Genomic DNA, 10,966 nt, shown 5'->3' with positions numbered 1-10,966 from the left:
TGCAGAAGGTAAATCAAGAGAGACAAAATACACAAGCACACCCAATAACTTTATTAGAAATCGCCTTGTACAACTCAATTACAAGTTCTGCTTAATCAGCCTCGCTAGCCTGTTAACACCCTAACAGCTGCTACTGAACAATTCCTAAGCTACCCGCTTATGTCTCTCTACCGTCAAGTACTTCAGCCCCTGCTTCAGCACGACCCAGAACACTTCCAAGCGCTTCTCTCTCTCTATAAGATCAGCCTCTGTGTCTCTGTCTCTCTACAGACGACCCATAGCTATCTTATATAGTTCTCCACGTTCCCGAAACCCTAGTCTCCAAGGAACCACAATATGGACATCTTCCATATCAATAAGTGCAACTTTCCTTTTCTTGGAATGCACTTATTCCTCTTCCTTTAAGTCATAAACTTGCTCCTCAAGTTTATTCCTTTTTGCCTTTTCTCCAAGATACTCTCTTGCTCTCCAAGTCTGCACGACTCCAGCTCAGCATCTCGACTCCACATGGTCTTCACCACTCACTACGACGTCTGCTTCAGCAACTACGTCAGCGACTACTTCAGGGCGGACATCTTTACATCAACAGAAGAAAGTGAGTATTGCTTGTCCGTTTGATACCTCTATTAACATATGATGTATGTTATACATACTTTGTAATATCATTAAGATCGCTATTTTTAGTAAACATTCATCTAATGTATGTTTCAGAATCATAAATTTTAATATCTTGAGACACTATTAGTAAACGTTCATGTTCTGAGACAAAACATGTATTGTTTTGAATATGTTTTGAGAACTATATGTTGTTTTAATGCATGTAATCCACGGGTCAACCCGCAAACAAATAGAAATAGGCGGGGTGGGCTTGGACAAGATTTTTCTGGCCGCAACCCGCCACAGGCCAACCCGTGCGGTCTGATCCACTGATGGACCCGCTGCGAGACTGTCCAGATGGACGCGGGTCAATCCGTTTGACAACTCTAGCTGCATGGAGTTCCTGAGGCGATTGTCTCAGATCGGGATAAAGTAAATCCATATTGGAAGTATTTGTACGAGGCCTTAGATTGCATCTCACAAACAACAACTTCCTCACGCTTTAACAAGTGATATAATAAGTTACTCCAGACAGTATCCAATAAGTTCGCTGTAAGGGAGTAATGAATTGGAAGTATTTGTGCATGTGAACATTGGCTCGACAGTTTCCGGAATTTCACCTTGAGGACAAGGTGAAAATGTGGCAGGAAAGTATTGATAGATCTGATCATCTTTTTGAAAAAAAATGTATTCTCGGAGGGAAAGAGAGAGACTTCAAAAGCTAGGAAGACTTCGAGAACAATGTCCAATAACGTTAGTCGGTTCAAACGAAGTCGGTTAAGCATTAACAAGGAGAAGAAGATCAAGAATATTGGCGTTTTCATTATTTCCATCTATGGTCTAGTTTTTACTTAATTCCATTCTGCAACTTTTCATATTTTGTTATATGCATTCTTCAAGGTGGATCCCTATTTAAAGGGAGACCTTTACAATAACAAAGATCATCGATAAAGATCAATTGAGAATAGGAGTGTTTTCAGTTTCTCGGATTACCGTGCCAAGGAGTTTAAGTTAGTTTTCTCTATAGCTAGCACTTTGATAGGAACCTCTTGTAGTGTCTTATCAGTATATAAGATGAATACTTCAGAGTAATCCATATGACTTGATTATTGCCTTCATATTCAAAACCTTAAATTCCGGAGGATACTTAATCCCTTCCTTCTATTGTATCTCAGCCAGTTCAAGCAAAACAACTTTAACATTAAAAAAAAATACAGAAAGAACCGGTCACTTCTTCTTTCGGTCTTTGAGTTGTCTCTCCAGAGTTCTGATTCTCTGATTCAGAACTGAACTCCTGGAGATTCTTCTCTCTGGAACACTCGAAGATGACTCGGAGGAAGAAGACACATGAGGATCTTGGGAGGAATGCATAGGAGGATCTTCATGACCAACAACACTTTGGTCTTTTGGCTGCTCAAAGGAAAATGGAATAGGCGAAGGCGGCGGAGATGGCTGCCCGGTGGAAGAAGAGGTGCCAACATTCGGTAGATTCAAGAGCTTCCTCACATCAGGACGTCTTAGTGCTGCACACATTAATTATATACACAATGTCACATCAAAACTCTTTCATCTCAAGTTTCAAGACTCTGTGGAAAGAGATAGGGGACTTGCCTAGTCCATACCCAAGGGTAAACAGGTTGGAAGTGAGCCAGTAACAGAACAATGCCTGCCCAAAAACTCATTGCTTATTATCCACATCAAAGAGAGTCAAGAGAGGGAGGAGAGTACTATTTTACCTTTTCAATGCCCATCAAAATTGGAATAGAGAGAATGGCAATGATTCTTGAGAATTTCTTCATAGTTCCTGCTACTGGATTCCCTTCCATACCTTCCTGCATGTTGGACTACAGACACAAAACAATACAAGACTTGCATTCAATATATATTAAGTCTGACAATGACGACTACTAAAAGTGATATAGATAAAGCAAAAGCATATATACAAAGCTACTACCTCCACCATAATAATGAAAGTAACTGCGGTGAGAAGTGGCAAGATATATGTAGTATCTGCAGTGGTGAGGTCAGTAAACCAAAGAGTTCCACCGGTTTTAAATGACGGTACTTTCTCGGCCATATTCCTGATCTGTATATGTAGACAAGCATCAATCAGTGAATGCAATGATGAGAGTCAACTCAATGAGATCAAATATCTTACCGCAAAGAAAAAGCTGATGAAGATGGGGCCTTGAATAATAAGTCCTTTGAGAGGTGTAAACGGAGTTACCCCATGCCTAAGCCAATCCACCAAAATCAGCAAAGGAGAAATCTAGTTGTACCTTTTAACTTTAGGAGACCAATCAAAAAAGAGACTTACTGTTTAAACAATAACTGCATCCGTCTTTGGCCTTCTGCCATGGCTTCAGGATCCGTACCCTAAGAAAATAACAACACACGCAAAAGGTCAAGACAAGTGGGTAATTAGAAAAGCAAGGTGGAGCAACCCATGGTGTTATGAAACGGAAAGGCGTTTTGATTCATGGACTTGAACAATGAGACACTCACAAACGGTACAAAGAACAAGTAAAGAAAAGGAGGAGGAAGAGCTTGTTACCTTATTGCCCATCTCTTGTCTTAGCTCCTCCAGTTGAGGCCTCAGAAGCTGCAAGAACATATGATAGATGAAGCACTAGTGCAAAAAGAAGCATATCCTAATAATGTAAATAAAAAAAAAATTAAAAATACAGCGGGAGCTAACATTGAGTTTGTAAGTAGCCTTAAGTTGATTCAAAAGAATGGGAATTGTAACTCCACGAATGAGCACAGTAGTCAAAGCTATCGAAGCCCACCTGAAAAAAACAAAACAAAAAAAAAAACTCACATACAAAACAGAAACAGAACAGAAAAAAAAAAAAAGAGTGTGTAAATATAATATACCAGTTCAAGCCAGTAAAGGAATGAAGAGCATCAATCAAATGCTGCAAAGCAGCAACAGGAAAAGCAGAATCCGCAGCTGCAATAGCAACCTCGTTCACAGCAGGAACAGCTTGGCTTGTCATCGTCACAGCTTCAACGATCTGATCAGGAACGACTTGAGGTGCAACAAAGTCGATACCATCAACTTTATCAGACCATTCCGTGGGTGGTGGTGTAGTAGAGGAGGAGCTCATGTACCGAGAAGAAGACAATCCAAGACCCAAGGGAGCAGCAAACTGCCTCTCCGTAAACATAGAGGTAAGCTTGTTGTTAGCTCCAAAGAGTTTAGGGATCATCACTGCATCAGAACTTGGTTTAGTTTCATCTTTGTCGTTACTGATGAGATGACCACACGTTGGGTAAACTCGCCTCTGTAAGAGATTAACTCTCTTCGAGATACCACGCAAGCAAGCCATTACCGAAGATCCTGAGAATATTCGAAATTACAAAAAAAAAACAAAAAAAAAAATCAAATCAATCTCACACTTTCTCAATCAAACACTTCCCATTTTTAGAGCTTCGCAGCATTTTTCTCGAGAAAACTAAGGAAACTGAGAGACATTACCTGACGGAAAGTAATCTTTAAGAACGGGAGAGGTAAGACGAGAGATAGATCACCACCACAGTTGGACTCCAAGTCTTTAGGGCTTTAAGACCTGTGAGAGAGTTGAAAGAAAGGCTTCGCGTTTCTCTCTCTCTCTACCTGACAGCCGTAGGCTAGCTACTCCAAAACGCAACGTTTCACTTCTTCCTCAACAAACGAGAACGATCTAAAGCTTCGAATTTGCATTTTGTGGGCTTTCAAGTCCTAGTAAAGTAGTAGGATTTCAGAGGCCCAATTTTCTGTCATGAATTAACACTCCGTATGGGCTTATTCACACTCTTAGTACAATTAATGTTCTTAGACCAAGTAAAAAGCCATACGAGGCACATACATACTCTTTACAACCTTGGCATGCTTTTAGATCGGAGAAAGTTACACAAAAGGTTACTTTGTGTTCGACCCTAAACTATTAGAGTGCATTACATTATAAGACACATTTGTCTTTTTGTTTGCACTCAGAGGCACATTGCACTTGAAGAACACATTTTATGATTTTGAGAGGGTTTCTAGATATTTTTGTCCCTGATGAACTGAAACTCCTAAAGAGCTTTCGCTTGGAGTGTATACGTAATTTCGTTGAGCCAAGTGATTTTTTTTTTTAATTCTTATTATTTTTATTATCAATTTACCCTCTATTTCTTTATTTGATTATATTCTGAATCTAAAAATATATAAATAAATTTGATGTAATAAGTTGTAGTTTTTTATTTTCTACATTTTAACATCCATTTACGTGTATTTTACTCATTTGAATATTAAAAACATATCCACGCATAGAAAAAAACTTGTAAATTATGTATTTGTGGACAATTAAAATGTGGATATAGAAAAATACGAACATAACATGTGGACAAGTAAAATGTGGACATATATGGTATGGACATAGAACCAACCAATGAAGGAAGAAGAAAAAAAATATAGCACCAGAGAACCGAGTTACTTCCTGGCCATAAACCCAATTTCTTTGAGCTCATGTGTGAGTGAACCTAACAGAGAAGCATGATTAGCCACCAAATCCTTCAAAGCTAGAACAAAAACAAACTCTTACAAGAAATATAAACAATGTTTTTAATTCTACAAGAGGTTTCATGTACAAGGTTTTGGTGGACGAAGAATTTTCAGCATACTGTGGACGAGGTCTTGTGGACAAGGTCTTGTAGACACAACAAAAGGATATTAATTAGAATCATGTCCACAAAGACAATTAGTAGAGAGAAGTAATGTGACATATACCTTATTCTGACTTGAGAAGGTGATGAAGTTAGTGTCCACAAAACTCGGTAATTAAGGAGGAATCATATTAGCATTGTGAGAGTAAAAACTGATCCAAAACAAAACAATTTAATATCACAAGGAAACATAAAAGATTAAAATTTGGCAAATTAATTTTGCTAAGCTTACACTTTTCTGGGAATTTCAGTGAGGTCCTAACTTGGATTCAGAACCTCATTCTTGTTACTGAAGAAGACAAACAAAGCAACATTAAATAAAATACATATATTAAAGTTATCAACTTTGGGAGGAAGAAAAATAGTTTTTACTAACAACAAGCAAAGCAACCATAGTTATGGATCAAATTGTCGAGCAAGAAAGCCAAACCCAAGTCACCAAACAAAAGGATCGATTTGTAGAGAAAACATAAACATGATTCCCCAATTCTATCAAACTCCAGAATGCTAAAGACATGACTAAAATCAAATCAATCCAACAAAGGAAGAAAGTGAAAAATTGAATCTTGGGGGGTTTGGGATAGAATTGACTAACTGGTGAGACGATGACAAGGATTCTGGAGAGCCTTGACAAGAAAACGATTCACCATAGCTTCCTTCTCGGTCATAATGGCGGCCATATAATCGTTTTGATGATGGGTTCTGTCCATTGATGATTTCCTGGAACCCATTGAGAGGATTTGCACAAGGTCCATAATCAGAAGGTGTCTCTTTAGCTACAGGTTTAGATGAAAAGCTTTGACCAACAGAGCTCGTCAATGGCAGTCACAAGGAATAAAGACATCGGCTTTGTTGCAGAGGTACAAAACCCAGAACATTCATGGAGGAAAAAAAGTGAAAGATCGGATCCAATTGGGGATTACTTGAAAACTAGGGTTCTTAATCTTCAATCTCTAAAGAGAGAAGATTTTGAGATTTGGTAAAATCAAAAGATGAGTTGGAACACGTTTGATCTCGTTTGCTGGGATTTTTTGTTCCTTTTAGTTAAGAAAGGTATGAAAGTCTTTCACCTTCAAAAAAGTGTGTTGCAAGCGTATTGTGTCTTTAGAAGTAATATGAAAGTGATAAAGTGTCTTACCATGTAATTTTTTTAACATGTTCAACCAATTTTTGTTGGAGGTGTGACTTTCTTTTGTATTTCTTCTTCCCTAAATGCCCTTGTCTATAAAGACAGTTGCAATCTAGTCAAAAGTGAGTTGTTGGTCAAAAATAAGTAACATATAGTTGCTTTTTTCAGTTGCAATTAATCCGTAGATTGAAATTGTTAAGCACCGTTAGATTAAAGGATAAGAAAACTAATCTGATGGTTGGTTTCGTGACAAATGAGAAAGTGGGACGTAAAAACGAGATTAGGTCAACTGAGGCGTGGTTCGGTGAAAAGTGGTCACTTGAATTGGGAGAAGGTTAACTGAGTGAAACATGGTTGGGAAAGGAATCGTTAGAGAAATTGTGGTAGAAGAAAGAGTGTATGGGAGAATGAGGTTAGGTTGATGTGGTCGAAGAGAAATTCAGGTTGATGTGGTCGAAGAGTAAAAGACTGCTGAAAAATGCATATGTATTGCCAACTTCAATTGGGTTCGAGAGAGTTGTTGGCCTCAAGTAGGTAGAATGGAGATAATATTTCAAAAATAAAAATATTAATTTGGCTATTTGTTTTTAAATTTTGGATATAACTTTTGTTAATACATGAAACAAAAAGTTTGACATGCATTTTAAATGAATATCAAATTAGTTTCTCCATAATTATATATATATATATATAATATATATATATATAATATATATATATATATATACTATATGATTTTAAAGTATGTGTAACATCAATATAAATATTTTAAAGAAAATAAGAGATGTAAACTAGAAATATAAGGGTAAATATACATAGGTTCGGTTATCTTCGAATATCTATTCAGGTTCAGGTATTACTCGTTCGGGTTCAGATATCCAATTTCTCCTAACTTAATACCCGTTCAGATATTTTGCTACTTCGGTTCGGATTTCAGTTCGTTTCGGATCGGGTTCGGATACCACTTCGGATATCGGATAAAGCGCCCACTCCTAATAGCAGCTATTCGTCTTATATATAGACTTATCTAACCTTTGCACTTCACGTCATACACGAAATCTGAATTAAATAGAAGAAGGTTAGTCTTAGGCCTGGGCAATTTAAACCCGGACCTAAAGACCCGACCTGGAACCGAACCAAAAATACCCGAACTTGGAATCGACCCGAAAGTTTATAAGTATCTGTTGGTCCAAATTTTTTTTACCCGAATAGACCCGGACCCGAAAAGAACCGACCCGAATAGACCAGGACCCCAAAAAAAACCGACCCGAATAGACCCGACCCGACAAGAACCGATTTATACCCTACTTAAAAACATGAATATCCAAAATTAGGTTTTGTTATGTTCTATTGTTCTATATTTTATTTTATGATTAGTTGAATTGTTTTTTGTTAACAATCTTTGTTATTATTTTTAAAGTAATATGGAGTTTTAAATGTACAATTTAGAATTCAAAATTTTGTTTTTTAAATTTTAATAGTTTATTTTAAGTATTTTGAAAAACTTTAGATATACATGAAAGATTTTGACTAAATTTGATGAAATTTTTGTAGTTATTTTGTCTTTTTAGATCCTAAATACCCGAACCCGACCCGGACCGAAAAAATATGGGTATTTAACAAGTATTTTAATTATAAACCCAAACCGACCTGGACCCGAACCTGGACCCGGACTGAAAATTTAAAAGTGCCTGTTGGGTCCAAATATTTAGGACCCGAAAGAACTTGAATCCGAAAGGAACCGATCCAAAACCGATCCGAAACCGACCCGAAGACTCGAACGCCCAGACCTAGTTAGTCTCAAACAGTTTATTTTCAATAGTCTTTTTGGTTAAATATCATTTATTTAACCACCACATGTACCGAATATTTTTCTTTCTTGTTAGATACTTGTCTGAATTGTGCCTTTTCAGAGTCCAAGCTTTTATAGAAACAAATGTGCTTCTCTGCTTTTGATTTCAATCCATTGGTTTAACTCCTGATAATAATATTAAAGAAGATAAACTCCTTGAAGTATATGATTAAACCGATCTCGAGAATGCGGTTAAACAATATTTATAATCAATATATGTTGATTAATTAACAAAATAAGTGGCGTCAAGAAAAAAATTAACAAAATAAGTATGATACCGGATCGTTTGGTCCAGAGATTTGTTTCGAGCTAACTATTCTTCTCTTACCCCTTTTTTTCTTTTGTTTGATTAGAATATCATATTATTAATTATCTGGGTTTTTCTTCTACCAAACTTTCCTCTTATATCAAACTTTCAAATGGAATGTCTGAGATTTTTCTTGCAAAACAAATCAAGTGTTATTATTGTATTTTTTATATTTTCAATTTAATAAATATCTTTTAGCTTTGCCTTTGACAGAGTTTTTTATCTATTTAATTTATTATTTTTCCAATATAGTCTATAAAACAAAATCTTGGTGTTGGTCCGTAGTTCGATTCTACGTGTGGGCACTTTTATTTTCAGTCCAAAAAAAAAAAACTTGGTGTTTGGAATTTTAATAAATCACTAATTCATTTACAACAAGCAGCATATTAATAGGGATATACTCGTCTTTTAAAAAGTTTACTTTAAGGAAGCTCCTTTTATTCTTACAAGGCTATAGGGTGGGTGAAAAAATAAACTGAACCAAACCAAATCAATCCAACTGAACTCAAACCGATCCAACCGAACTCAAACCGAGCCAAACCGACCCAACCGAACTCAAATGGTTCGGCTAAAACCGAATCAAATCGAAAAACCAAAGTATTTTTAATTAGATTAATTAAATACAGAATTATATTAAAATTTAATAATTATAATTTAAAATACTAAATATAAATTTATACATTTTAGTATAAAGAATAAAAAAACATAACTAATATTAAAATAAAAAATAATGAATCTATAGATTAACATCAAAACAAAAATTATTTATGATATGTAATAAGTTTAAAGATAATATAAAAAATTGGATTACATTTTTTACATTTTATTGTGATGTTTAGCTTACATTTTAATATAAAGAAATAAATGATTCAAAATGATGATTTGTTTATGTTCTTGTAAAAGATATTTGTAATAAAACTAGATAAAACTAAAAAAAAAATCAACTCTATTGAACTAAATAAACACAAGTAAAAACCAAACTAAAACCAAACTAATATTAGATCGATTTGGGTAAAATTTTCCTAAACCTAAATAAACCAAACGAACCAACCCAAATTGAACCCAAAATTAAACCGAAATGCTCACTCCTGCAAGGCTGCAACCGCAAGTCAAAGGTTTGAAGATGTTATTTATTTAATAGTATAGGTAATTATGGTTGTATCTGTCGTTCTTCCATCTGATTAACGAGGCAGTTGAAGCCAACACACAGTACGTAAGTGACGTAACTACAGTTTACAGATTCGTTTTCTTCCGCTCATCGAACTAAAACTACTTAATAATGTTTAATAATTGAGTATGATAATATTAAATAAATAATTATTCTAGGAATTAACCTGACAATGCGCAGTTATTAAAATAACCTGTCTAGTTTTCAATTCTTTTTCGAGCCCCTCTCTCACTTTTTTTTTTCTTTCGAGGAACACAAGAAACAAAGTTATTGATCTCTTGTTTCTCAAGATTTCTTTCTCTCTTTGTTTGACCTTTTTTGTTCCGACAAAGACGGTAAAAAAATGGACAGACGACGTCGGAGACAGGGCAAGGCCAAAAGCGTCGTGTTCCGAAGGTGATCAGCTTTATCTATCTCTCTCTAGCTCTCTGCTTCTGTCCCTATCTTTCATTGGATTGAGAATTAGAGTCTGATGTTTGATATTAGCAGAAGTGAGTAGCATAGAATGGGAAGCTGTGAAAGGACGGAGGAAGAAGAAGAATCTCATTTATCGATGTATAAACTCGTCGGAGACAGGTAAAAACTCTCTCTCGGGGGATTCATCTTGATCTTTGCTATTCACTTTTCTTTGTCTGTTTCCATCATTTATTTATTTTACTATTGGGCCGAACCGAGCTGAGCTGCCAAGACTCAATCAATATGTTCAGCCTAATTTCTGATCCAGTTTCGTTTTTGTTTGTTTATGTATAACAAAACCTAAGTAAGATTGTAGTAGAGACGTGGTACGGCATATACTTAGCAAAACATTTTCGTATTATGCTAGTTTTCTTTTATAAAAAGGGAAGACTAATTACATAAAATGTATTTGACGGTAAGATTTTATGGTACGTGTGTGTAAATAGGTGGGAATTGATAGCCGGGAGGATTCCGGGACGAACACCGGAGGAGATAGAAAGAAGATTTGGCTTAATGAAACATGGTGTTTGTTTTGCCAACAGACGAAGAGATTGTTAGGAGATGATTTTCTTTTGTATAAAAGTATTCTTTTTCCTCTCTTTAGAAAAAAGGGAAAAAGTAGTTGTCCTTTGAATTACTAATTTGGAATATGTATAATTACTATAATATATATTAGCTTAGGAGCTTCAATTTCTAAAATATCGATTCTATAAACTATGCTACGTGCGAAAGAGAATGTAGTACGTATATATGATAATAATCACGTTA

At 35.6% G+C, this 10,966-nt stretch overlaps 1 protein-coding gene and 1 pseudogene across 1 annotated transcript; one reads left to right on the top strand and one right to left on the bottom strand.

Annotated features, from left to right (window-relative positions):
* Positions 1–1,679: 1,679 nt before the first annotated feature.
* Positions 1,680–4,227, bottom strand: LOC130504884 (mitochondrial inner membrane protein OXA1-like). The gene is made up of 10 exons (XM_056999494.1): positions 4,079–4,227; positions 3,475–3,940; positions 3,296–3,386; positions 3,152–3,199; positions 2,915–2,973; positions 2,756–2,831; positions 2,552–2,683; positions 2,334–2,441; positions 2,209–2,263; positions 1,680–2,120 (listed from the first exon to the last, which is right to left on the bottom strand). Exons 2-10 carry the CDS (start codon positions 3,927–3,929, stop codon positions 1,825–1,827), a joined length of 1,320 nt encoding a protein of 439 aa, XP_056855474.1. The 5' UTR covers positions 3,930–3,940; positions 4,079–4,227; the 3' UTR covers positions 1,680–1,824.
* A 5,834-nt stretch (positions 4,228–10,061) lies between these two features.
* LOC130504885 (transcription factor CPC-like) lies at positions 10,062–10,756 on the top strand (annotated as a pseudogene).
* The last annotated feature ends 210 nt before the right edge of the window (positions 10,757–10,966 follow it).

This window comes from Raphanus sativus, unplaced genomic scaffold (genome assembly GCF_000801105.2).
Source record: "Raphanus sativus cultivar WK10039 unplaced genomic scaffold, ASM80110v3 Scaffold1865, whole genome shotgun sequence".
Lineage (NCBI taxonomy): Eukaryota > Viridiplantae > Streptophyta > Magnoliopsida > Brassicales > Brassicaceae > Raphanus > Raphanus sativus.
The sequence above is the reverse complement of the archived record's forward strand: the minus strand, read 5'-3'. Positions and strand labels throughout refer to the sequence as shown.

Excerpts from the sequence above, each read along its gene's own strand:
- LOC130504884 (XM_056999494.1), bottom strand. The coding sequence starts at position 3,929 with ATGGCTTGCTTGCGTGGTATCTCGAAGAGAGTTAATCTCTTACAGAGG. Across the intron at positions 2,974-3,151 it reads GACAAGAGATGGGCAATAAG|GGTACGGATCCTGAAGCCAT; the intron begins GTAACAAGCTCT and ends TTATTTTCTTAG. Across the intron at positions 2,684-2,755 it reads TCATCAGCTTTTTCTTTGCG|ATCAGGAATATGGCCGAGAA; the intron begins GTAAGATATTTG and ends CTACATATACAG.